This window comes from Poecilia reticulata, chromosome 21, assembly GCF_904066995.2.
Source record: "Poecilia reticulata chromosome 21, P_reticulata-male-v2, whole genome shotgun sequence".
Taxonomy (NCBI): Eukaryota; Metazoa; Chordata; class Actinopteri; order Cyprinodontiformes; family Poeciliidae; genus Poecilia; species Poecilia reticulata.
This window is the reverse complement of record NC_088850.1, coordinates 14,958,095-14,985,837: the sequence shown is the minus strand read 5'-3', so window position 1 is coordinate 14,985,837 and position 27,743 is coordinate 14,958,095. Positions and strand designations below refer to the sequence as shown.

Sequence of the window (27,743 nt, the reverse complement as noted above, 5' to 3'; positions counted from 1 at the left end):
TGTGATATCAAACATAGCACAGTGGAAAACTCCAAGTTAGACATCACAGTCCCCCACCTGACAAAATATTTATATTTTTGTTAGAGGGTTTGCAAGTGCATCATCCTCCCCTTTGTTTCTTGATGTGCCAATGAAAAGCCCATTCTCGTTGGCCTCCAATCTCCGTTACATAAATTAAGGTTTGAGAGTGAGCAGCAAGTGTTGGAATAGTTCTCAGTCTTCGACATCTGCCTTGAAGAGCTTCTGTATGCATTGTATGATAAGCTGCCTTGCCATACTTGCAGCCTATTGGCTGATGATCAAAGCTCCGCCTGTGAGCTTTCTCGGCGCGTGACACTTCGGCGGTACTGTACTGATCTTAGAAGCGGTGCTGCGCGTGCTGTTTGTTTCTGAAGGTTACGTGGAAAGTTCACCTGAGCGTCGCTGATGGAAACCAGACAACAAGGTGAGTCGGGGTCACCCACCGCAGGTCACGGCACTTTTCTCATGTTTTTGGCAGCCATTGCTGTATTTAAAGCCTTACTGTTGTTAACTCTGCACCTAGTAATCAACTCAGCAAGTAGAAGGTTTTCTTCTCTAGAAAAGGGAAGAAATCCTACTCCCCCCCCCTCCCCCGTCTGAAAAAATACAGTAAACAAAGTGCTTTGAAAAAGAGCAAGGCATTAATACCACATGTGGTTAAATGCAAATGAAATAAGGAAAATTTCCCTTGCTTACCTTATAGCTCTTTAAGTGTTAATTTAATATGTTGTGAGTGTGTTATTTTTGTTGGTGTTTGACTGGATTAAGAAGCATGGACACGGCCGTGAAGCTTTAGAGGTCCACAAGAACAAAGTTGGACTTTGTGTGAGCTCCATCAGGCTTATAGTGGATTTTATTTCCTGGCTGAGGGGGATCTCTGGTTTTCCATCTGTTTTTGCTTTTTTTTTTTTTTTATCACTAGTTGCTTTCCTGGAAGTCCACTTCCTCCGAACTTCCACTGCAAAAAAAAAAAACAAAAAAAGATTCTGTATTACTGTTTTGTGAATTGTGTAAAAATGGCTTCAGTGGACAGAAGTCCTCTTAACTGATAAAGTGGGATAAAGCTGCGTTTATTCGGGTAGGTAATTACATTCCTTTGCATTCCAAGACTAAATGAGTGGCTGCTTCTGCTAGCAAGAAACCAAAGAAGGCCCTAAAATTTGAGCCAGATGGAAAAAAAAAGACTTTCATTTTTTTAAGGATGAGTTGTTTGTATAGTTGAAATATGAAAATTTCCCAACTTTCTTCTAAAGTTGTCTAATCATCTTAGTTGCTGTTGATTAAAGTTGGGGATTGAGCCCTGGTTAGTTTTAGGAGCCTGAGATGCTGTGTACAGCTCTTCCAGTGTTACCTGACCTCCGTTTAGCTTTAATTGATTTTTCTTCGGCCTTATGACCATCCCCCGGCCTCTGATTTAGTGTTGCCCCATGACCATCGAGCTAAATGGGAGTCTTGTGACCAAAGACATTTCATCTCAACACGAAGCAAAGGGAGAGACACTTGAAGTAGGAAGAGTCAAGAAGGCGGTAAATATCCTTCCACGACTAATGATTGGATTTTGAGGGTGAAACAATCAGTCTTTTGAATTTATGTTCTCATTTTAAATTTTATTAATTATCATTTCGGTTTACAAAAATGCATATAAAATGAAATGGCAGCCCTTTTCCTCGGTTTTAGTGCAATTTGCAGACTCCACTTCCCTAAAAATCACTTTACACATCTGCTGGTCAAATGTGGAAGTAGAAGGAGCTGATTGTGAGTGAAACTGGCTTTTTGCTGGCATATTTCCTCCTGTAGTGTGTTGTAATGAGGTTTTATCTATAACTAGAGGTCATTCATTCAATAGCCCACCATTGTTTCCTGACTTCAGGAAGTTCAAATTTTAGAAATCAGGCGTATCCTGTTTGAAAAATGTTCAGTAAGTGGCAATCTGTGTCACTCAGAGTGAAACGTCTCGCAAGATGCAGATAACCTGGAGTGAAGAATGGATGCAAGAAGGAAACAGCATAACTATGTGTTTGTGTGTGAATAAATAACTTGTTTTTTATCCAATCTGCTGCCTTGCTCTGCTGCAGAGTTGTACTCTAGTGTTCTGAGTGAAGCAGTGGTGGACTGGGCCAGCATGGGCCCTGGAGAGGAATGGGTTAACTCAGCCACACATGAAGGAGAGCTGGGTAAGGCTCAACTCTCTGAGTGATAAAAGAAAATCCACACTGAATCACTGCAAAACAAAAAAGTCCCAAAGTCCAGCCAATCCATACACTGGGGTCAGTGAAGCAGCACTTTCTGCTGCTGTGTGATGCAGTGTTGATTTAACTAAAACTCGAGAGAATAACGGAGTGTGAACCGAGTGGAAAACGATTAACACAACGGGAGGCAATGATGGATGTAAAAAAAAACGAGTTATTAATCACAATGCTTCTATTTTTCTTCAGTTTGTTAAAACAGTCAGTTGTCCATAAATTTGCCTAATCTGAGAAACAAATGTTTTGTTTTTGAGAGTATGAATGGAAAAAAAATTACCGTAAATTTATGTCAAACTGAGTTAAAAGTCAAGATGCACCAGTGAGTCCACCAATTTTCTCTTGATCATTTCTGACCAGTGATCAGCAGGTCCAATTCTAAAAGATTTTTTTTTAATTATTATTATTAATCCCCTATCGTTTTGCTCTGGACACCAGTTGACCAACATAATGTACGTTTCTGAACGAGCATACTTTTATTCTTTTTTGCATTGCAATGTTTTGAAACTTTTACTTAAATCTGTGAAAGTCTGAACCAAACGGCCGGGTAAATCTTAACCAGTGCATTCCGACTTTGCTCTTTAAAATATCACAACTTTGCTTATCGGCATAAACATTGGTGTCAGCCGATGTTAGTCATTTTTTTGCGTATCGATATCTGATGAGTAAAACTTAATATTAACCAGTGTTTATTTCCATATTGTTGCTGTTTGTGTTTCTGGAGGGGGATGGTCATGTGTGATGAAGCGCAGGATTGTGAAGAGTTTGAATTGAAAAGTCAGCAATGTGGACATTTTTTCATATTGTTGAAAGGGTAAGCAAAAAGTTCATATCGGTACATCCCTAGTTAAAATGCTGAACCTCTAAAACAGCTTTTTTTTTTTTTTTTGCAATATTGACAAAAAAACCAATACAGATACCAAAGGTCACAAACTGTCTCAGCATTTAGATTGGAATAATCCATTCCTTGTTTGGCAAAAACCAAGAATTTTACAGTTTAAAACTGTCCACAAACAGCAAAAGCTATGTCCTTAATCCATAAAAAAAATTATTATGTTGTGTTTCTGTGGAATCTACGGATAACAAGAATATAGCAATGACACCAAATGGATATTTTATAGGAAAGCTTAAGTACCCCAGATTAAGAATCGAGGCTCTAAACACACTCACAGTGACTCCACCGCCGTACAGTACGCTTCATTATGTGTTTCTGACAACCTCTGACGTCCTGGTCCGTCTGAACACAAGAGGTAGCAGTGTGCGCAGAGTGCCATGTTTCTCCTGGGGGGAAAGAAGTGCACCAGGTGAAACTAGTGAAATTTACTCAACAAGCTGCTACCTTATGTGGTGGACCAGGAACTTTAGAGGTGTGTAATGACAGCGTCAGTCTGTCTGCAGTGAAGAAAATAAAACAATTTAATTAAATGAATGTGAGCATAAGAGAACATCTTGTATCTTAGTTATTTTTATTTTATTACCATGAAAAAAATGGAACTTGCAGCTTACAGTTTGCAATTTGTGCATCTGACACACATCCAGAAGTTGGAGAAAATGAGATTGTGGGATTTTCTTTCTACTCCAGAGAGACCTGATGATTCATATTTTGAGTCTCTCCTACAACGTGGCAAAACGTGTCTTCACAACTCAGTTGATTCCTTCATTTATTTTGTTGGTTAAGTTACAAAGAATCCGTCTTGGCCTTGATGTAACAGACTCTAAATGCGCTCACCTGTCACTTTGCTCAGGTTTGGATACGTTTTACCACTCTGGTGGTGAGGAATCCAGTCGGAAGAGCTCACACGGGGAGGACTTGGTCCCGTTGGTCCAAAATGGGGAAAACCTGACCGACTGGGGTCACACCACATCCCATTTGGAGGATCAGTGGTTGCGCACATCAGGGTGTCAGTCTGACAGCTGGGCCATGTCCACCACTTGGGACATGCAGCTAGACAGCACAGGTGAAAAGGGACATAGACTAGAACGTAGAGAGTAGATGACCCTTCACTTCGGTTGAACCCTGTTGTACATGTTTTTATTTTAGTTGGGGTTATGGGAGAGAAGGAAGGCTATTATTTCAAGACTTTATTTTAATCTGAATTATGATGGCGTATTATTAGCAGAAGATATTTAAGTCGATGGGCTTTCTGTTCATGTGTTTTTAAGAAATGAGTTTCCCAAATGCAAATCTTTGAAACTTATAATATCAAGGATCCAGTTAAAAGCATCTGTGTTACCATCTCAACAAATGTGAAATGTGCTGTTTTCTTGGCTCATTTGTTATATTGCATGAATTAGCATACAAAATATTGAATTCAGATGTTGCATCAATATTTAGTTTAGCTTGGTTATAAACTGGTTTAGAGATGACAGATTTCTCCAAAAACCTGACTCATCATACTGCAACTGAAAGCCACAGCTTTGTGCTGGCCATGCAAGCTAAATGCTAGCCAAGCTTTTTCTAATGAGCTTTTTTCTGACAATTTGCGTATGCATGTGCAATTGTTTTCGCTTCCATGACTCACACTGACCAGTAACTTCATCTCTGAACTTCAACCATTCAAAGAAATGTTGCATCACCAGCGTTCACCACTACCATTTTGTCCCTGCCGCATTCTGTTTCACACCCAAAAGCAAACCATTTCTTACCATTGTTCCTTGCAGTGAGATAATAGTTAGACGATAGAACAAAAATTACAATCATGTTTTGGCCTCAGATGAGGAACACAATTCTACACGGTTGGCACAAAACAACCAAAATTGCAAACTGATGAAATGACAAATCGTGAAATGTCCGACACTTGCTGGCAGATGCAAGACATAAACAATATAATTTCATTTTCGGTTAGTATTTGCTGTTAGTGTCGGAGTTATTGGCTGTTGGCCTCGTGCGAAAACATCTTATACATTTTTGGAGCTCCGTAACAAGCAAAACGTTATACTGGTACTTCCTCTCCTTGCCCCGGATTTTGCTTTTAAAACATCTTTTCATGCCAATCTAAACTGGAACAAATCCTAAATGCACTCAGACATGAAAAGCCTTGGTGCTGCAGGGGTTTAAAAGTCTCATTGTCCTCCTGCTGTGTAGCGTTGGCTGAAGTAGCTCCGTGATGTAGAAATGCTGCTTTTGTTGAAGTGAGCCGCTGCATGCTGCGCTTGAGTTAACTGGTTTCAGTTGCCTGTGTTTGTGCATTATCTACCTGAAGTGCTGCAGTGCCCCTTTTAAGGGATAAATAAATACATCAGCCTCTACTGACCCCATGTCTACTCACATGTTTTATAATGCACCCTTGTGAAGAGAGAGGACACCTCACTGCAGGTACAGTAAACTCCTTTCGTCTTGTTAAAATGGTCTAAAACTGCTTTAGGGCCACAACACACACCTTGAGGCTTCGGTCTGCATGTACCTGTCTTCCTTGTTTTGTGTTTACACAGCCAGGCTGTTGTTCCTTAATACGTTTTATTATCTGTTTATGTTGGGCATGAGTTGATGTCTGGTTTCAGTGCATGAGTTAGTTTTAAAAAGGCGTACTACCCTTTAACCTTTTAAATTGCCCTATTTGAAATCCTTTTGATGAGATATGAGATGTAACGGATAGTTTTCTCCTCTGTGTAAAGTAGATTACTCCTTTTGCTTCTGTAGTCTGTCAGTCAGCTGCCACTCATCACTCTTTTGAATGTAGCTGTGGTCTAAAACAAACCTGGGCAGTTAACTTGGAGAACTGCCCAGTTTTTATTCCAGCAAAATAGATATTTTAATGTTGACTAGATACCAGGATTATTAGCAGAACAGGGCTAAAACAAACTGACTCAGATCATGTGGAAAGGTTTACTGACAAGGTGACTGCCGGTGGATTTTAGTGCTATTGATTACACAAATAAAAATATAAAAAACATAGCCATAAACTAAATAATGTACCAACTCTCTGATCTCCATTTTGCATGATTACTACAAATACAGTCAAGTGAAAAAATTTAAATGTTTAATTAAATATTCAGTTTTTTAAGAAGTTACCACATATTGATGCCTAACCTAATTTTTTGTTAATACACAAGATATTAATAGAATATTCCTTGTTGTAGTGTCCGAATAAGTCAGTTTTGGACCCATGTATCTAGATGACATTATTCTGATAGTCTCGGTCCTTGTCTAGATCCTCGGGTAATCTTTAGTCTTGATGCCTTTTGGCTTTTCTTAGAGAGTGAATGTTTTTCCTTGTAAGCGTTACATGAAATTAAACCGGTGCAGGTTCTTTCTCATATCTCTTGCCTGAACAGCCAAACTTGGGAGTGATGACAGTTTTTACCATTCTCTAATTGTCTGGGAAGAAAAAAAGTCTTTTGAGACTTCTTTAAATCTCTTTTTAGACTCAAAAGTCACTGCTGCCTTTTGTCGACAGTCAGGAGCGGGCCGAACTTAATATCTGAGGAGAGCCTGAAATCCATTCATTCCTGAGTAAATTGCCAGCATCTGGTCAGTGTAGGTTTTTGTGTGGGATGTCAGACTGTAGTGTTGGCTAGCAGAGAGTTAAGGCAAGATAATCCACATTAGCCAAGGCAGATTAAAACCCTGCAGGCTACAGCCGCAGATTACATAATGGTCAGAGATTCAGCCAGACATGGAGACAAGACAGTTAGACATTTGGAGGCAGACACTGTTAGGCAGAGGACAGCACATAATTTACACATAGAAGAAAAGGAAGGCATGTAAAGTAGGAAAATAAGCAGAGCACGGGGACTTCCTTTGTGCTTTGGCTGTGTGATGACACTGAGCACAGCTCTGGTATTATCTACACTGAATTGAAATGCAGCTAAATGTAAAAACTGGAAGTCATAAAAGTTGGAAGTAACTCGTGTTCCTCTAGAAACAAAAAGGAACAGATTTGTGAGGTTGTTTGGCGTTATCTGACTCCAGAGCCAGAAATCTAAGTGCATTCACAGTTCTCAAAGCAGCAGATTTATTCGAGATTTACTACATCCATGCGTCAAGTTCCCAAAGATCTCCATGAATGTCTTGCTTCTCAAACAGGTTTTCTAGACTCTCAGCCTCTGAGGGAGGCTGATGAGGATTTGGCATCAGAAGTCAGCCTGAACAACTCCAACATGACCGAGGAGGAGAGAGAAGAGATTCTGCAGGAGCTGACTAAAGTACGCACACGGACACATAAGCAGATCATCAAACCCAATTGACAAAATAAATAAACAACAAAACTATCTGTTTTGTGCGTGGCCAGCTGGAAGAAGAGATCAGCACACTGAAGCAGGTCTTGTTGTCCAAGGAGAAGCAGCACGCGGAGCTCAAACAGAAGCTGGGCATCACTCCTCTCGGCGAGTTCAGGAACAACTTCAGCAGAGGCTGGCACGACATGCAGAGCTCCACGGCGTAAGTTAACCAGTCCGTGTGAGACGTTGGTGTCAGGCCAGCGCATGGCAGATTGTTTGCTGTCAGCATGAACGTGCTCCGTAAGCGCTCAAAGTTAAAACGGACAGAAATAATGGGTGGTTTATATCCTGACGGCCTGCAGGGACTCCCAGTTCACACAGAGTCTGTTTGCAAAACATTGATTTTAAAATGAGAAAATTTTAAATTGCTAAAAGCGCAATCCTTGTCTGGTCGCTGCACAGCGTGTGCGTGCGCTGGTTGTTATCTCCTCCGTCTGAAACAGACATCATTAAACTGATTTTAAAAACTCTGCTGGAGGCTGCAGTTGATCTCAGAACACAGTTAACAGGATGTACTCTGTAGCAGGCACACTAATCCATGAAATGTGTCAGTTTTCTACAACAAAGCACTGAATTCTTGTTTTTTTTTTTGTTTTTTTTTTTTGGAAATGTTCCCAATTCGTGAAGAATTCCAGTACAAATATACAGAAAACTGTGGGTACTGTACATCAAGCCCCAGAAAGAAAAACAAGTAATTTACCATATTTGAATCGTTCTGTGTACTGATAAACAATTGAACGTCCCAAGTTGGGTGGTAGAGCAGAGCTTCAATCCAAACACCAAGAGACGGTATAGAACAAGAGACTGCAGTCTCTGAAGGCTGCTTCTCTTATCCAGTTACACTTTACTCTGAAGATCACTTTACACACACAGCCTCTGCCTCATCTATAATGCATCGGTGTGGCCACAGGAGGATGAGGTCTCCACATCGGAAAACGCAGACATTCGACTGCCTAAATTTGCCATATTTGATCCAGATGTTAATGCAAATCCAAATACCAAGGTAGTGTTGAGATGAAAACAGGAATTCTTATAAAATAATTTACAATTGAAGTCAAAATGAACATAGACCTAATTGTTAGATCTACTTTGAGATTGCTAAATTAAAGTTGTTGTTTTTTCCCTCGTATATGGCTTGTGTTGTGTTTGTGTGTATGACAGTGACATATTTCTATGGGTGTGTGTGTGGGGGGGGGGATTTGAACAAACAGAAAAGGACCTCATTGTCAGATACAGTCCATGTCATTGTGTGTTTGTCAGATACAAGAAGACATCAGAGACGCTGTCCACCGCAGGACAGAAAACCTCAGCTGCCTTCAGTAACTTCGGGAGCGCCATCACCAGGAAGTTCGGAGACATGAGGTAAACAAAATATGTTGCCGCATTTAACGTTGTTTTCTTAATACTAGCCAGTGATTTCTACATTGCCTTAACAATCCCAAAGTGTGTATTTTCAGAGCTCTGAGCCCTGTCAGTAGAAAACAAGGTAAATAGGATGCTGACTTCAGTGATGACCTTAGTTTAACATTAATCAAACTGGAAAAGAGGAAATGCCTTGGCTTATTGAATTGGATTTTTCTTAGAACTTGCAGAGCACACTGGAAAACATTTTCTCATCATAACGAAGCTCATGTGCTTTCTGTTTACTGCAGGCATCTCGGCTGTAATATGCTTGATTTAACTGCCAGTGTTACTAATTCCTCGTAAATTTCTAATTATTAGATTTTATGAGGGTCTCTTATAAAATCTAATATGAGAGTTTGGCTGCTTTTGCTATCATTTTGAATCAGTGGGATGAACATGTCTCTATGCATGAGAGACAACTTGGCAAACGTCTACTGTAAATTGGATCTCAGGGATGTTGCTGGGCTACTTCCTGTTTATGTCAAACACACATTTTTGAAAAACTGGGCAAAATCTGAAGTAAAAGCTTAAACGATCCTCAAGAAGCCTGGAGGAAAAAAAATTGTCAAGATTATAAGAATACCAAGCTGATTGGAAGTAAAATATAAATCAATTATAGGGGTTTAATACCTTTGCATAAGATTGTAGTTTCTTGACAAGATGGTATTTTCTGTCTGTGTTATTTTTCTATTTTAAAAAAAGTGAAGCTCTCCTTGATGTTTTAGGTTGGGCTAGCGTTGTGTAGCGGCTTAGCTTATTTTGTTCTTAGTTTATCCTAGCTGAGTTTACTTTAACTTAGTATATGTTGGTTTAATTCAGGATTGGTTAGTTAATCTCATATAAATTTCGTTTAGTTTATGTTATATTAGCTTTGTATATTCCAGATTACTTTTAGCTAAAATTAGCTTTTTCTAGCCTTGGATTTTTTTTTTTCTGTTTATCTTAGATTATTTTTGATAAATTCAGTTTTTATTGGCTTTTGTCTTACCCTAGTTAAGCTGAAGTTAGGTTAGTTTATACTTTTCTGTGACTCGGCTACAAGTGGAGGAAGTCCTTCCTTTATGGATTAATAATAGTAAAATATGCAAACTACATGAACAAAATGCACCACAGAATTTGGTTCCTCCAGCACAACATATAGAACATCTTGTGTATTGAAAGCTGTTGATTGTTGCTTCATAAATGTCAACAGGAGACAAAAACCTTTAAGACTGCAGACATTCATCTATAGGCCTACTAAAAAATTTTATTATTTTAGATTGCATCAATGACATCCATAAGGTACTTCCCAGATGTCCCGACCAAGCTGTAGTTTCAATTAACAGTACATCCTCAACATTCAAGAATCACTCAGAGGAACAGTCAGGCAAACATACAGCCGCCATCAGTTTATCCACTAATCTGCATAACTAACCCAGTTTGACCTGTTTTACCCAAACGCCATCTGACGCATGGTGCTTTATCTGCCGTCACCATCTCTGCACCCCAGAGACCAGAGTCGTAACTCTTGCTCTGAACAATTCAGGGAAGCGTGTGATTATGTAAGCCAACATTAAGCTGCTTTCTGAGGGAGCTGAAAGGCTCATGGCAAAGCCTGTCTCCTTCAGTCACACTCTTGTCTTCTCTTGTTTCCAGCAGGCTGAGTTGTTTGGCTCCAAATTCTTGGTGTAAAAAAAACTAGACATGATACGTGTCTGCGTAGAGTTGTCTGAAACAAATGAAGCAAAAGTGCTAGGAAAGAAGCGTAATCACACACTCGGTGCTTTGTTGAAACTATTTGGATAAATGACAAAACAATATTCTGTTTGGTAGTTCTTGTTACCTGACAAAGAGGGAAATGATTTTTAGGACATGGGTTTTCTGAAGGCAACTACTTGTGTCAATTCTTCCTGTATTGCAGCATGGCCGGTTTAGAGTTACTATTTCCGCACAGGTAGATTTCCACCGTTTGAATAAAATCTATTTGCTGTGGGTGTTTCACATGTATTGGAGTGCGTCAAAACCTCTGAACTTTTGTTCTTCCTTGTACGTGTATGTATCTCTCTTTTTAACAATCTGTATGTGTTTTTACACACAGATTGTTTTTTCTTCTTTGAGCATAAAGATGTTTGTCAGAAAAAAAACTGAAAAATTCTTCTGCTGTCTCCTGCCTCGACTGGTTTTACCTAAATATGCAGAATCCCTCAAATTTCTTAGCCAGAAGAATAAGCGCTACAGTTGTTAGTGTAGCCTTTTAGCTAGCAGAGCAGCCCTTGGTCTTCTGCTATGATATCTCAAAGGGGGGAATAATGCATCGTGCAAGATATTTGACCGTTCATCTATGAAAAATTCTCTCCTCTTTTCTTCAGGTCTCCACAGTCTTGTTGACTGTAGCTGTGAAGGTTTTATTTTGATTCCTTTACTAAACTTCTGAGTGGTGGCAAGATAAACTTTGGGCCTGTGTGTCAGGTTAGGGTGTGTTAATTAAAAGTTCAAAGACATTAGATCAGGTTTAAAGTGAAAAAGAATTAGTGTGCCAGTCGGTGTGCGGTGCAGTGTTTAAACAAAGAGTGAAAATAAGGATTAAATGAATGATGGTGGGGGGGGGGGGAATTTAATGTTTTGATTAATTTCTCCTTTTTAAATAACTTCTAACTTTTTCTTCTTGCTGTGTGGTGGGAGTTGTCTTCAAAAACCATCCTCATCGTTTTAATGTCCGTTTTGCATGTGACTAAATATTTCTCTCACTTGCTTCCCTTTGCATTTATTATTGCATTGTTCTGTTTATTTCCTCTTTCTCTTGTTTTTTGAAATGGCTTTGCATTTCTGCCATCGCCATTTTAAATGGGTGAATTCAAAACCTCATGATTGTGATGGAAGAAGCGTCTAGTCTGAAGGTTGTAAAAGCATCTAAATTGTTCTCTGTTCCCCTTCATGCTTTCGAAGATCCAACTCAATAGGGTAAGAATCCCTCAGCCGGTTATGTCACATTAGTTGCTTCTTTCTAAGACTTCTTAACTCGGTATATCTCAGTCAGATCAGCAGTTAACACCAGCTGGATGGCACCGGTGAGCTTAGAAATCGCTGCTATCACGCCCGGCAGCGGAACTACGTCAGCTGTTGTGTTCAGCAACGATTCAGAGAAAAACTAAATAAACTTAAATCTGGTTGGACTTATGATGGACTTCTTTAATTAAACAATATTGCACAGTCAAGATGAGAAGTGAAATCCTCATTTTTTTTCTTAAAGACTCTCGCAGCAACATAAGAACGTTCCTGTTGGCAAAGATTTTTAGCGTCTAAGCTAAGGAGAAGCTGTGGGACGAACGCTGCACATGCAAACTGTTGATGTTGCTTCTGTGTGTGATCTGAGCTAATCATTGACTCCTCTCTCGCCACGCTCTCTGGGGACAGATACTCTGTCAGGCACTCTGTGAGCATGCCTACCATGAGGTAAAAAACTGTGTGTTTCTGTGTGGGAAATGCTTTTTTATTTATTATTTTAATTTTGGCCTTTTAAAGCAGCTTGAAATACCTGAAATGTTTTCACATGTTCCCACCCTCCCTTATCAGTTTCCATCCCTGCTTCCTCCTACTTTAGGTTTATACAAAGTTGATTAAATTTGTTTAGCTCTTCCTCTTCTAAGTAAATAATAATGTCCCAATTGAATCTGTGAATTCAAACGGGTATATTTCTTAGAATATACTACAGAAACCCCATCATTTTCTAAAATTACGAACACGTTTTTAATGTGTTTTGTCCAACAGAAACTCACCCAGTTTCAGATCCTTTGAAGAGAAAGTTGAAAATACAGTTTCCACCATTAAGGTAAGCTGTATATGCATTTTTTTTAAAGGTAGAGTATTAAAACTGTGGTATTTTTTTTTTGTCATATTTAAGATAGTTGTTCCACTAGAATACAACTTGAGGGAACAGTAAACCTGCCATAGGTCGGATAATAGCATTTAAATAATTAGTAGAACATGTTTTTTCTTATTCAGCATAAAGAATTATTTTTCTTATTACATTTTTTTCTTTGAAAGCATAATTAAAGCATTCTGTAATTAAAGACTTACATGTTTCTAAAACAAATCAAGCACTTTCATCCATCATCTGATAAAGGATGGACCACTTCTTTGTGCTCCTATTGTTGCCTACTCTCATTTGATATTTAGTCATTTTTAGCTCTTTCTGGTGTTGCACTTGTTTTGAAGCGATTGCTTCCTGACTGCGGTCATGAACAGGTCATTCCCCATGTCGCTCTAACACAGTATGTGAGTCTCTGTGAGTCTGTGTGGCTGAAAAGCTTCCTCTTCCACATGCTACAGAGGAACGGTGAAATGGAGCGAGCTAAACACTGTAATCTGTGTGTAATTACTATCATGCAGTGCGACAGTGAGAGCACCGATTATTTATACACGCTGTGGCGTCCTCTGGTTGAACTTTTGTGACTAGCTTGTGTTTTGGGAATGACTTGCTTCTGCAAGCTGCAGGGTAAAAGAACTAGATGCATGTAGTAATGATGCTAATCTACTAATTTAGGTTTTAAGCTCTAGTTGTAATGCTGGTGATAAAGAAGTTGAGTTCATTCCAGTCCACAGTACAAAAGCTTGATAGTGGTATTTTTGACGGCTTAAAATCCTTATAAACTGTCCTTCTAATTCCATATGCTTCTGTTTTTGTCTTTTCTGTCGTCTCCCCTCGACATCAGACTAAAGTTGGAGCCACTGGCACCGGAGGCAGCTTCGAGGAAGTCCTCTCGTCTGCAGCCAACGCCAGCTCTCAGGAAACGCCCACCAACAACCTGACGGACATCCCCGAGAAACCCTGTTAGGGCTCCGGACCGCCGTCTTGCTGTGTCACAGCACATTGTTGTGGATCTACTAGAATTTCTGACCAAAGCGGAAAGTGGTGTTTTTGATTTGCAGACAAATCTCGTGTAAATCTTGTGACTCCAGCGAAACTCCTGGCAACGCCACGTTATTTAGGCTTGGCTAAAACACCTTTGTTTTTAATTTGGATAATCAAGGTGGTTGATTTTTAAAGGCATTTGAAATCTCATGAGGTAAACGAACTTTGAACATTGATCATAGTCCACTTTTCAGCTCTTGCTGTGGGAAAGATTGCTCTAAAATTGATCAGAGGATCAATCTGACACTAGTAAAACGGCTCCATCCATCTTCAGTCTGCTGCACTATAAGTAATTCTTCACGTTTTGCTTGAACAGTTTTATCCACTAAAACAGGGTGAAGCTTTCAGTCACAGATGATGTTACACTACCAAACCTACAGAAGGTTAAGAACTAAAATGTCTTGCATGTTAGTGTCCCATTCACTTTGTTACATGTTAAGTAAACACCAATAAAACATCTGTGTATGTGTGTCGTGTGCATTAAAAGTATACGACTACGATTTCTCAAAAAACCAAACAGATTTACTAAACAGTGACTGTTAAGCACGCCGTATTTTTTTCTTTTCTTTTTTGATTGAATCTGTGTGGGCTCTGTAACTTGGCCATGAAAATAACTTTATTACTTCATAGATTTCAGATTAATTTCTTTCATATGGCTCTAGAGGGCGCCAGAGTTCCAACTTTTTATCTTTTTTTTTATAAAACTCATCCGGATTCCGGTATTAAAAGAGTCATTTGTCGAGTCTTGAGGTAATATTTTGTTTTAATGGAAAATACAAAGGATACAGTTTGCGTTTATGCAATAAATACAGCCATATAAGACTCCATAATCACATGTCAATATAAACGGTTAACAGTTATCAACCCAAAGAAAACGTAAAGCGAGCGACGCTGAATGTACAAGCCTGATTTAACTTGGCAAATATGAAATTAATGCAAAATTTACTGCAATATCCTGAAGCATGTAAAAAAAAAAAAAAACTAATTCACAAACTCATTTTGTATGCGTTTCTGTTCCTCCCAGGCATATTCTGCATGAAAACTCCATATTATGGAAGAAACCGTTGGTGTTATGACAGTTACTACTTTTTTTTATAGATAACTTTTGTGATGTTGGATTTACCTGATATGTATAATGTTAAAGTGTTTAAAGCTCATCAATAAACCTGGTTGATGTAGGAAACTTTCAGTTGGAAAGTCCTGTTTTTTTAATATATGAAAAGAGATCACAGTGCAGTAAAACTTCCACTTTTATATTCTGCCGACTATTATTACCGGTTACAATAAGCTGAACAAAATCCTGTCTGTCCAGTAAATTACTGCACATATTTGACCATATTAGACAGCAGCAGTCTCTATGGTGGCACCATTTTGCAGGTGACTCATTTGTAGAAAAAGAAATCATAATCTTGATTTTGATTTGTGGTAAATCCACATCTGTTGGGGAAAAAAACAAAACAAAAGTGTTATTATCTGATCTGAACAGATGAAGCAGGATTTCGCCTCCTCTGATTGGCTCTTCTTGCACATGCAGGCTTCTCTCCTTCCTGGTTTCTTCATCCATCAGCAGAAATTGGGTTTTTTTCCCCCTCCTTTTTTGCAGTCAGGACATTTGTGACATTGTTAGTGTTGAGGTTCTGGGCCGTCAGTCGGTGATTCCTTCAGCTCCTTGGTGCTCCTTCCTCTTTGTTCGTTTAGGGAGCTGACCAGCTGGAGGACATCTGGGTGGTGGAAGCGACCTTCAGTGGTAGAAATGGGAAAAAGTCTAAAATCAGACTGCTTTAAAAGTATTGCACGCTAATTCCTTGGTGCGAAGTAAACGCTGTCAAACACCCAGAAGGAAAGGGAGAACGTTTCGCCGGGCCTGGACTCCTACCTGCGGTGGAGTCAAAGAACTCCTGCAGCCTTCCTGGCGTTCCCTCCAGCTCTTCGTACTCGTGAGCCTGCATGATCATCTCCAGGAGGTCAAACTGTTTCACCAGCCTGGCCTCTGGACTGCTCTGGGATTCGTACTCCTGTTCCACACACACAAAAAAAATCCCATTACAGATTTCTTATTATTTTTAGTCCCAATTAAATGTTTCAGATATGGTTTGACGAAAACAAATACTGAATGTGGTTTTCAAATGACATTTTCATTTATGTAGGGGGTGAAGCATATTCATACCAACTTCAAGTGTTTGAAAAAGTAAATACTCAGCAAGTGTTTGGTATAAATGGCTTGTAAATGACTTTAAAATCCTGACCAAACTAAGAAGTGTGAACTGATTTCTTGAGTCTACAGGACTCAAAGAGGTTTGGTGACTAAAATTGAACCAGACGAAAAAGTAAATTAAGAGTGAAACAGTAATTGAACAAGATTGGTTTGGATCTTTTTTTTTTCCCCCTATAAAATTTGAAATCATCTTCAGAAAACTGCATTCTAAATTTACTCAAGTTTTGGCAGATTTTAAAATCTGTTTGATCATGTAAAACATCTAAAAGTGATTAAATAGCAAAACAGAAGAAATCTGTAACAAGCAAACAGTGTTTTCACAGCACTTAAATGTAGTTACAGTACAAAGGAAAGGTCAAGGATACGCAAACCTTACAAAGCCTCATCCAAAGTCAACATACCTCCCACAGAGCATAAATCTCCTGTTTCAGACAGTCCGGCAGCAGACTGGACAGATGCCTCATTGCTTCCTGAGTGAACGATGATAAAGTTTGTTAAAACGTATTTAAAAATATGCCATTAGTGCGGTTTTCACTTGCCTCCTCTCTCCTGTGTTTCTCTGCTTTACTGACGTTGTCTGACGGTGCAATGTCTCCCACAATGCACTCTGCCATATCATGGGCAAGTGCGAGTTTTATGCACCTGAGTGTGGAAATGAGACGCGTAGGCAGGTAGAGGTGATTCTCCCATTTAGTGATGCGATCATTTCTCCCCTAAAGGTGATCAAAAATTCCACAAAGATCGTTTGTGTCCGCAACTCACCTGTCCCTGTCTACTGTGGGGTCAGTGATGGTCAGAGACATCATCGCCATCCTGTACATGTGGTCCGACACGCTCTCAGGATTCTTCACATTGTTGTACACCCAGCCGGTCCGTGGGACCCTCTGTACACAACATTCACGAGTAATAAAAACTTTAAAAATTTAGACTTAAATACACACAGCATTGCAAAAAATACAAAAAAAAAAATAATAATAATATATATCTTATATATCTCCTTGAACTTGTCTATATTTGTCACAGTACAACCAAATTAGTATTTTAAGAATTTAAATAAGTATTTATGTGATGGATCAACACGATGCAGAACAGAATTGTGAAACGGAAGAAAATTAATAAATGTTTTTGCTTCTACAATATAAATCTGAAAAGTGGAATTCATTTATTTACTAAACACGAGCTTTAATAAAATTAATAATTAATTTTAAGTTAACTGATCCGATCTAAATTGGAAATGTATTAAGTCAGGACATCAGTACAGCACTTTAGTTTGACTAAAACAGAAACGCTGTGTTGTACGTTTAGTCTACTCTCTTAAGCTTTAGCAATAACGTGGACTGTTTAGATGCCTGACTTCAGCAGCAGACCAGCGTTTCATACGCGCTTTCAGTTAGCTAATTGCAGATAGAATATAAAATCACCACATAAGTCTTACTTTTAGCTGTCCAATAAGTTTCATAAATTGCAGCATGTTACTCATACCGGCTGATTTCTCACTGTGGGCTGCCATCTTTTATCTGCTTACCCGGATGTAGAAGACCAGATTGACTCATGTAGTACCTGGAAACAGCCGCGAGGTGGCAGCATTAATCTGATTAATCAAAGGGAAAATAGTTATGCTTTTTCTTCTTCATCTTTGCCTCCGGACTTATTTTAATTTTATATATATGTATATATACATATATATAAGCATGATGTGTTTGTTTTAAAAATTAAGCTTTTTTTTTTTAAAACACCCAATGTGTAATATAATAATTTTCATTGCGTTGGTCGAAATAACTGTTCAAAAACGGTAGGAGGCGCGGCCACATTGAAAGACACACAAGCGACTAAAAAGCACGAAGAACTAATTGCGCCGGAAGTCAGAGAAGCGGGAGATTGGAAAACGTAAACAGAGTAAACAACCTTGTGAATTGCAGCCGGAGCATTCACAAAAATGCTGAAAAAGCCGCCGAAGCTAAAAAGCACCATGAGGTCTAAAGCCAGGGGGAACGTGAACATCACAGCGGACTCGGAGGCGTTGGTAGGCGGATAGACCCTGCTCGCTGATAGTGTTTTCGTTTGTTAATGCTAGATAACTGCTAAGTGCTTGCTACTTAAACAGTTGCTTTGTTTTCCATCTCCACTCAGATTGAACTACTTACACTACTGTTCTTCAGCAGCCTGGCTGAAGAGGCGAAGGCCAAGGCGTTTGAGGAGAAATCTGCAACAATCAGAGCTCACCATGTCAAAGCAGTGACTAAGGTCGGCGCCTTTAGCTTACCTCTTAAAACTAGGATTACATGAAGGCCATTTGGGTTCATTTAGATTTTTATGGCTGTAGGATTGCCCAGAAACAACAAGTACTTAGTAAGTGATCTTGCTCCCTTTCCAAAGACGCTTTAAACCCTGAGCATTGGGCAGTTTTTCAACAGTATTGTGTGTTTTCCTCTACAAAAACATGCTAAATAAGTGTGAAAGTTATTGAAGTTTTGTGTTTACTAGATATTACGGACGCATCTCAATTAATGAATCATAGCGTGAATAATGTATTAAAAGAGAGAAGCACTTAACAGATTAAATTCACAATGGTTATTTTTTTAAAAAGTAGCATTTTAAAATGTAACTTGAGAATTTGGACTCATTGCTTCTTGGCTGAGGCTGTTTTGGCATGAATTACTGCTTCAACACGGCATGGACCTGATCAGCCTGTACCTCTGCTGACGGTTTAAGGAAGTCCAGGTTTTCTTCTTCCTCTTCATAATTTTCAATAGACTCTCTAATATGTCGGGTGGTTTAGGCACTTTTTCAGAGTGGGCAGCTCCCAAGTCCTGTTTGCAACTTTTACAGCCCTATTTAGGTCTATGTCTGGTTGTTGCTGAAGCAAAGATTCCTGCCACATTTGCCCTTTGACCCTTTTTAAGCTTTTGAGTGAGCCTTGCTTCAAAATCTGTCAAAAGTGTTTAGAGTTGTTTTTCTTAGCTACACTTTTTCCTTCCATAAACATGCTAGGATACAGCACTCAATTAACCGACACCTTCTGTAGCAGTACCATAATATTTCAGCATTTTTGTCGTTCTCGTGTAATTTTTGAATTTCTGAGAACATTCTTCGTCGTCATCTCTTCACAGCATTTTTATTTATTATATCAGGATGGGCAGCATGAACGAAAAATTCTGTCATAATATTTTCCAGTATTTAGTCAGAAGAAAAAAAGCCCAATTTCATTATACTTTAGTTTTACTTCAACTCGTCGTTGCATACAGTTTGGGGCCTCACAAACACAAAATATTTCTGTTTAAATAACAATAAATCAAATAAAAACAAATGCCCTAATTTACTACACCAGTTACAGCGATCCTGCAGGCTTATAACTCAACCGTACACAGTAATAACACCTGTTATATCGACTGGAGACCACCACCAAGTCAGGATCTGGTAGCTCTTGCTGGAATGTGATGCTGAAAATGTTCCAACTACTAAGGTGGTATGATTTGTTTAGACTAAATATAAATCAGAGCCTAATGTCTGTAAACCAGTCAGGCGCCCTTTTATTGAAATCTGACATTTTTAATGATCAGCAGGACAAAATAAACCCCCATATGCTTATATTTTTCTGTTTATGACCTTTTTTTACTCGTTTGTAACCACCAACGAGGAACGCGTTCTGTGTTAAAACTTTAGTAATGATTACATAAAGGTTAGAAAGATATGCTTTAATGCATATGTAAATTATAATTTTGTAGTTCTTTAAATGGTCGATATTTGCTTAATTCGGTTACTGAACTGAAACAATGTTTACAGTTTGGCTTGCATTACTGTCCTCAGACTGAAAATCTAATGTTTTCACATAAATGCTTAAACTGTACCTCAAATGCAGTTTTTAAAAAGATCACTAAACACGTATTTCGTGTTCTGACATTTACCTGATTCTTTTCATTGTTTTTGTAGAAAGTGCTAAAAAAGGCAAGAGGATGAAGAAGACGAGGAGTATCGTGAAGAACTTCTTCATAAAAGTCTTTTCATGCTTTTATTTTATTTTTTTAAATCTCTCTTGCTAAAATGTTCTTTATTTCCCTATTTACTCTGTCTTCGTGTGGGTTTTCTGCTTTTTAACTTGTATTCTGGCTCTCAGTTGAGTTTTCTTTCCTCTCTCTCCGTCTCACAGCTATAATCCAGACGATTCCAGAATAATTTCATAATATCTGAGCTTATTTATGACATGAAACAGGCTTGTGTTTAGGGGCTTCTTCACAGCGCGTTAGTGCTCGACATCCGCTCGGCTCTCGTCTCGCTCTCCCGCTCATCCGTCATGGTTTCTGTCTTCAGCTGCACGCTTCACGGCCCCCTTCGAATTCCTCGCTTCGTCACGGCACACAGAATATCTGCACCATCAGATGATATCCTGCTAATTCCTTATCACCACTGATCAGATGCCATTCACAAAAGGAAAGGTCAAAGTAAAGACAAATCTTTTCAGTGTTGCTTGTTATATGAAATAGCAGTTTTTTTTAATTATTATTATTATAATTTTTTATTTATGGGTCATTTTGCAAACGCACCAAGTTCTGTTAAAGTGATTGTGTCAAACATTCCCGTGTTCATGTTTTGTAGGACCCATTTCAGCTGTGATCTGAGATGTTATATGATACATCAACACAGAATAGTGCTTTATTTTGTGAAGTGGAAAGAAAATTCTGAATGTTTTTGTTTTATTTTCAATAAATAATCTGTAAAGTCTGATCTATATTTATGTTCACCTTTAATTGCAGATTTACACATTTAGAGACGGGAGATGTTTTTTGTTTTGTCCTTTCCTCTTTGCAAAATATCTCAAGCTCAGTCACAGTGGATGGAGAGCAAATCTTGATGCAGTTTCTCAAGTTTAGTTTAGAAATGGACTTTGACTAGGCCATTATTGCACATAAATACGCTTTAATTCTATTGTAGCTCCGGCTGGATGTTTAGGGTTGTTGTCCTGCTGGAAGGTGAACTCCCGTCCCACGTTCAGTCAAATTCAAAAATACTTTATTTACCTTAACGAGAAATGAAATGCCTTCACTCAAATCATCCAAGAGTCTCTATGGATGGTAGCGCTGCTGGTTGTAAGGGTCTCCTCTCCAGTAGCAGTCAGCCTCATAAAAATTTCGAAGAGGCCTCTGACTGAAGACTTGCTCATGACTGGCAACAGCTCAATGTCTGGGCAGTAGAGAAGGTAACTCAAGGATGCACTGCTGATCCGCCTCATTTGCTTTTGCTGCTCTTTAAATCTCTGTCTGGCCGTACGGTTAGAAACCCGGGTAGAGAGACGTTGGCTTCCAGAATATGATCCTTGCCGATGATGATTGATGGAAGAGATGGTTTTCTCTGCTGTTTTCATCTCCGCCGGTGTTGGGACTCATAGTTCAGATATCATTTGAGCTTCGGAGATGCTGATCAGCTGCTACCAGTTGCACATCCAGTTACATATTCTGTAACTATCCGTCTTTTCATCCTGTCTGACCATTTTCACTGCTGCTGTTAAGAAGAAAAGCGTCCACATGATCCTCTACCACTTTGTTTCCCTTGACGGTATGATCACGCAGATGAGCACCGCTAGTTTTCTGACACACAGGGCAAATGTTGGTCTCAAACTGAATGCTCCACTCTAATTGATGTTCTTGCAAAACCTGTCAGTTTAGGTGGACAGCCATGTATGGTTGGTGTCTGGTGTTTCATTTTCAGAGAGGGCTGAATACAAGTATATGGAAAACCTTTCAGATTTCAGAAAAACAATGCCTGCAGATAATTTTCCTTCAAATTCACAATTGTGCATCACTTTAGTTAGGGAGTATAAGGTGTATGAATACTTCTTCGAGGACCGCTATAATGGAGTAGAACACAATCTGACTGCCTCTCCACTCTCCTCTTCCTGTCACTTATTCGGGCCTCGGCAAAGACATTCCTTGCCCTTATGTTGTTTTTTTTTCTTTTTCTTTTTCATTCCAGAATCCGATCTGGCACCCCTGGGAGCATTGCCTTCTCATGTTTGTCTCCCTGCTCAGATTTGGGGAGGTGTTACTCGGTCGCCCGAGCCCTCCACATGTCTCTCAGGAGCAGATCTGACTTACTGCTCACTCAGTGATTCACATATTTTTATACCGGGAGCCTCAGATAACACATCTGCACATGTTTTCAAAACCCAAATGTAACTGTTTTGACTTCTTTTACTTTGACGTGTGTTGGCTGCAAGGTAATTTGTTAAAAAAAAAAAAAAAAAAAAAAGTTGGTTTTCAGAGTCTCTAGTTCAACATATGTGCTTCACAAAGATGGTCAATATATCTATGCAGTTTTGCTCCCTGCTGGTTGATGGATGATGTTTCTCTGCAGCAGCTGGCTGGACATCCAGCGGCTCCTCTCACGTGTCATTTTATTGTAATCTATTCATGCTTTGCTTTCGCCACCTAGAAAAAAAAACACTCTAATGGTCTTTCATTATATATGTGTTTGTTCTTGTGTATTAAAGTTGAAGCCAAGCTGAAATGACGCCTTGTCCAGCTCCTCTCTTTAGATTCCTTCTCTTAAATCATTTTTTCCAACATGAATCCTCTCCGGAATGAAGTCCCTCTGCAAATCTCTGGCTGTTTCCTCCTGTGACATTTTTCCAGACAGACTCAGAAGTAAAAAACTTCACGTTTCTTAACAAGGAACACATGCTTTGTCCGCTTTGCTTAAACTCTATTGCATGAAATCGATCTAGGAGCGAACGGACGAGGGATTACGGGGGGAAAAAGTACGCTTTTATCTCCAACATTTGGCCTCGGAGCCAGAAGATGATGGGATGTGAATTGACAGGGTCTGAGAAGATTGCGGGAGAAATGTGAAATAAGTGGGAAAAGGCATTCCCAGACCTCTTTATGGATGTGAGTAACTGTTTTGAGAATGTAGAACATCCCAGAGTTCCCAAAACAACTGATAATACACACCGGGAAGGCAAACAAAAACTTTGACTGTCCTCCAGCTTTCCCCCCCGTCTTTTTAGCAAAGATCCTCTATGACTCTTGCACATCTCTAAATTTGCTTTCTCATTGAGAGGTAGTCAAATCATCCAGCGAAGTTTTGGTTCTCATTTTCCGAACCAGTCTCTTAATGGAAAACACACAGCTGATGGCTGCTGGTAGCCTTGAACAGAAAAGGTACGGGCGCATATTTCTTCTATATGTGGTTTCAGTCGGCTTGGTCGTGACAGGCGGAGGAAAAAGTGAGTTTTAAATGAAAGGAAACACAAAGTTGTTTTTATGAACTCGTCTCTGGTTCCCTCCAAAACTCACCAGCAGCTTTAGATGGACTTTATTTTCTAATTCAGTTTTTTTTTTTAAAGCACACCAGTCCATACAGTGAAAGAAAAAAAAAGTGTATTATTGTATAAGGTAAATATTTTGTACTCAAACATCCGCAATTGTATACAACATGCAGAGAAAGATGATATTCACAATTTTAAAAGAGACATCCTGGTGTTCTGATGCTGATGCATTTCCATCTGTTTTTGCAGACACACTAATCAACTGATAAATCATTACTTCATTTTTACTGTAACGATGCTGCATGGCTGCATAACACATGCTGTAAATGCTACATGATGCAATCAGTAATCAGTGTCGCAATATCTTCATAAAAGTTGAATGAATGACAACTAGTTGATGTTGTGAGTGTAAACTGCTGGTGAAATGTGAACATGTATGAGTTCATCTTTAATCTGCGTGAGCTGCAGTTAAAACCGGTTCTTATGAGGGGTGACCTTTCACCTCTGATCAATCTGAACTCAGACTGAGTTCGTTCATTTCATTTCTTTCTGTCTGCATGGAGATACTGCCACATAAATTGCCCATTTTGAAAAGAGATGCTGAAGTTTTTGTAATGTTCACGTATCCTTGGCAAAGACACATGTCGCGAGGTCAGTTTCGCTTAAAAGCAAAAATTGTAGTTTGGGACAGACATGCAGGAAGCGGGTTTTCCTGCAGCCACGTGGGCTGCGACAAGCAACCGTGCAGCAGCACCGAGAAATTTCTAGAAACCTTCTGCAGCACGTGTGCAGAGTCGTCAAAGCTTAGTGCTTCGGGTTTTATGAGCATCTACTTTACTTCTATAAACAAGAATTTTTTTTTTTTTCTTTTTCGTTTTTATTTTTCTACACTTGCCATAGATGCCTTCATCTGATTCTTGGTCCCAGCAACCAAGATCACTTACAATCGAAGACAGGGAGTGAGGAGGTGGGGGAAAAAAAACAAAATAAACGAAACTAAAAAGGGACTCTACCTTCAGTAAGAGCTGGGGGAAAGTTCCCCTCTGTGCACTGATCCAGAGCAACAGACGCCGTAGATGTGACAATGGATTAGAAGGAGGGATGAGGAAAAACGGAAAGGAGGGTGGGAGTGTGAACATGTGCAGGAAGAAAAAAAAAAAAAAAGAGCTTACCCAAACCTTGCATTTTTGTTGGAGGCTTGACTATCTTGTGATGGCTCCTCTTCCCCTGTCCGCTTTCCCCACGCCGTCCTGCCAGCTCGCGTAAACTCATGGAACGCACGCCGGACTTTTTCTCGGAGAAAACATTTCTACACTTCACCGCTGCAGTTTTTGCATGGACCCAACTGAAGGAATGCCATGGAGCCCTACAACGACTCATTCAAAAACGTCCCTGCTAGATTTCGGGTGTGACGTGACGCCTCTCTGCATGACTGGGTGAACTTAAGGAGAAGGAAAATGCAAATACCGGCGTTAATCTGGATGCTGCAGATCCTGAGCGCTGCAAGAGGCCCGGACGGCACAAGCGTTCTGAGATTTAAACGTGAGTCTTGGTGTTTGCGTCGACTCTGCAAAAGCAACTGCGAGTCGCTGTGAACTCTCCTGCGAGGGGACAAAGCGGACAAGAAGGGGGGTACATATGGAGACGATAAGCGTGGACTGTTAAGCTTTCAGGGAAGGATGTGGTCATAGATTTCCATCTGATTTACTCGCATGCAGGGCAAGAGAATTTATAGCTGAGATCAGAACTCATAAAAGCAAGTAGCCTGGAATATTTGCAAAACAGGGTCTGTTGAACGGAGTGTGTAATCTGAACCTTAATAGTAGTATTTTTGTTTATTTTCATTTTTTTTCCAGTCCAGCTCCTTCCAACAACTCTCATGCGTGCAGGATGAATTTTAATTCCGTGTTTACCTCTGAACCTGTGACAGGTAGTGATCCGGCGGGCAGCGGCTGTCAGGTAGGATGTGCGACATGCTCTCCGCTGAACGGCTGTCTGTCCTGTAAGCCTCGCTTCTTCTTCCACCTGGAGCTGGACGGCATCCAGCAGAGGGGGACGTGCATGTCCTCCTGTCCCCGAGGTCACTACGGCATGCGCTCTCCCCACATCAGCACTTGCATCAGTAGGTACCCAAAATAAGGAAAATTAGAGACCCTAGATTTACTCAAAGGTTTACAAAATAATGCATATATATAGTGTTCTGCAAACGTGCCGTTTATTTATTTATTTTTAGTTTGTTACATTACAATTGCAAGCTTTTTTTTTGTTACATTTTGATTTTATGTGAAAGAGCAATGTAACTGAGGAGCATAATTGTTAAGCGGAAAGGAAATGAGACATTTTGCATGGCTAAATCTGAAAAGTGTGGCATGCTTTTACAGCGGCAATCATTTGGGGCATATCTCTATTATCTGTAGGGTAGGGTTATTGCTAGTAACTAAAACCTTTGCCTGTTTATCTTTGTGTAATAGTTGGAGCTCGGTCAGAGTGCCTGAAGAGCCTCTGTAAACATTAATGTGCAACCGTTACAACAGATTCACAATTGGATTTGGGTCTGAACTTTAACTAGACTGTTTTAACTTTTTTTTTCTTAAATCTAAAGCCTTTTATTACATGTTTAATGTTTAGGTTTGTTGTCCTGCTGAAAGTTTAGCCTTCACCTCAGTCTCACTGGCAACATCCATACACAATTTGCAAACTAAAACAAAAGTCTGGTGCTCAAACGATGGTTTTCTGGTGATTTGTTGGGGCTTCAATGTCACTTAGTTAATTCTGCATTCATCCAATACTTTTTTGTGTCAATTTATGGCAAAACTCTGAGCATGTTACCTAAAATTGGTGTATTTTGTTGGCCTTCTGGCACAGATTGTTTTATCAATTCCACAGAACCTTAAATATGATATTAACTAAGTCCATTTGCTAGGAATTATTCCTTAGACTCCAATCCTTCTCTTTTAGGCGATCATTCAGTTTTGAAGCAGCCCCACACGACCATGTTTAACAAAGTCTTGTTAATTGTATCGGTAGAGGTTTGTGCTCTTCAAACATCTGAGGAAATTCAACAAAATAACAAAAACATCCAACTTTATTTTCAAAATGCATTGTTTTCTTGTCCAATATTCGGTACTGTTCGTGCACATGTGGGTCCACCAGCACCAGCGGCAGTATTTCTGGTGATGACAATGTGGTTGCTCTGCACTGACCAAGGTTCATTCCTATTGGCCTGCAGAGTGCAAGGTGGATTGCGCCTCCTGCTTCAGCGAAAACTTCTGCACCCGCTGTCATCCCGGCCACTTTCTGTACCGGGGGAAATGTGAGAGCAGCTGTCCGAACGGGCTGGCCGCAAACGCTGCACTGCGAGAATGCACAGGTACGACGCTCCTTCGCGGCACATGGAAACGGCTGAAACCGGGGTCTACGCAGCGTGATAAATTGCGTCTGTCTTTGTCAGAGTGCCCTGAAGGTTGTGAGCTGTGTGTGGGGAGGAACAATTGTACGAGGTGCAGAGCGGACATGTACCTCCTCCACGGTCAGTGCAACCACACGTGTCCCAAAGGCTTTGAGCCTGATGTCCAGCTCATGCAGTGCATGCCCCAAGGTGAGAGACGCTGTCCTTACCTTGCTTTTTTATCTCTCTCTCTCCGATGAGTGTGTTACGGTTTCTGATTGCCCCTCTGTCTCTTGAAGTTCATTGCGAAGTTGGAGAATGGACGAGTTGGGGTCAGTGCGTTCGGAAGCAGAACACGACGGTCCACAGGCGGGGAGAGGAAACACGCACACGACAAATCCTGCATTTCCCAAGCACCTCCGGTGACCCCTGCCCTCACGTTTCAGAGATCAGGAAATGTGCAACAAAAAAGAAGCAGAAAAGCAGGTCGGAATGAGCTGAGGAAATCACTTGTAAATTATTAAACATTCAAAGTCTTGTATTGCTCCCTTACACTTTTGGGGATTTGGTAATATTTCTGAAAAATAAATGATTTTCTCTAGGAGTCCACAAGAAGTTAAAAGAATCTGTTGGTCCATTTAGGATGGGGTTTTTTTTCTAATTAATTCATTTCATTTCATATTTAACTGCTACCATTTCAACATTCTACTTTGTTGTATGTTTTTACTCAAAGCAACTGCAACTTTAATCCCTTTCTCATGAATGATTCAAACAAATAATGTAGATATTGTGAAACAACAGTGTGAGGAATAAATCTGATCTTTGCACGTGAATGTTACTCAAATATGTTTACAATCTGTAATTTGTAACCCTTGTTTTTTTTTTAATAATGTAAAATGTGATCACATTTCTGTCTGTTGGAAAAGAGATGCTCTTCTTTATGTTGTTTTTTTTTCATCTAGAGTTGTTTGATCCTGAGAGGGTATAGTTCTGCCATTGTACATATAGTAAACCCGTGCGGACAATTTTGTTATTTGTATTGCTATTAAAATTTGCTTATAAAGTTATAAACACATGGAATGTTTTCCCAGAAATGTTTG

At 39.7% G+C, this 27,743-nt stretch overlaps 4 protein-coding genes across 12 annotated transcripts; 3 read left to right on the top strand and 1 right to left on the bottom strand.

The window, feature by feature from the left end:
- The first annotated feature begins 291 nt into the window (after positions 1-291).
- On the top strand, positions 292-14,968 carry tpd52l1 (tpd52 like 1). Of its 9 annotated transcripts, XM_081602459.1 has the most exons (12): positions 292-445; positions 2,097-2,195; positions 4,010-4,222; positions 5,560-5,580; positions 7,291-7,409; positions 7,496-7,644; positions 8,745-8,846; positions 10,789-10,821; positions 11,814-11,828; positions 12,282-12,320; positions 12,636-12,696; positions 13,580-14,968. In XM_081602459.1, the coding sequence occupies exons 1-12, from the start codon at positions 427-429 to the stop codon at positions 13,700-13,702; spliced, it is 993 nt and encodes a 330-aa protein (XP_081458585.1). In that variant the 5' UTR covers positions 292-426; the 3' UTR covers positions 13,703-14,968. The 9 variants fall into 9 exon arrangements, with proteins under 9 accessions (XP_081458585.1, XP_081458589.1, XP_008396311.1 ...); XM_008398081.3 differs by lacking the exon at positions 10,789-10,821 and having other exon boundaries at positions 300-445; XM_081602460.1 differs by lacking the exon at positions 2,097-2,195 and having other exon boundaries at positions 307-445.
- Positions 14,525-17,521, bottom strand: hddc2 (HD domain containing 2). The gene is made up of 6 exons (XM_081602465.1): positions 17,430-17,521; positions 16,757-16,878; positions 16,530-16,636; positions 16,396-16,460; positions 15,656-15,794; positions 14,525-15,518 (listed from the first exon to the last, which is right to left on the bottom strand). The coding sequence occupies exons 1-6, from the start codon at positions 17,502-17,504 to the stop codon at positions 15,403-15,405; spliced, it is 624 nt and encodes a 207-aa protein (XP_081458591.1). The 5' UTR covers positions 17,505-17,521; the 3' UTR covers positions 14,525-15,402.
- Positions 17,522-17,802: 281 nt separating this feature from the next.
- Positions 17,803-20,716, top strand: cenpw (centromere protein W). Its single transcript, XM_008398080.3, has 3 exons — positions 17,803-18,017; positions 18,125-18,238; positions 19,925-20,716. Exons 1-3 carry the CDS (start codon positions 17,931-17,933, stop codon positions 19,949-19,951), a joined length of 228 nt encoding a protein of 75 aa, XP_008396302.1. The 5' UTR covers positions 17,803-17,930; the 3' UTR covers positions 19,952-20,716.
- Positions 20,717-23,976: 3,260 nt separating this feature from the next.
- Positions 23,977-27,723, top strand: LOC103457725 (R-spondin-3-like). Its single transcript, XM_008398079.3, has 5 exons — positions 23,977-24,797; positions 25,186-25,377; positions 26,485-26,625; positions 26,707-26,853; positions 26,943-27,723. The coding sequence occupies exons 1-5, from the start codon at positions 24,713-24,715 to the stop codon at positions 27,137-27,139; spliced, it is 762 nt and encodes a 253-aa protein (XP_008396301.1). The 5' UTR covers positions 23,977-24,712; the 3' UTR covers positions 27,140-27,723.
- The last annotated feature ends 20 nt before the right edge of the window (positions 27,724-27,743 follow it).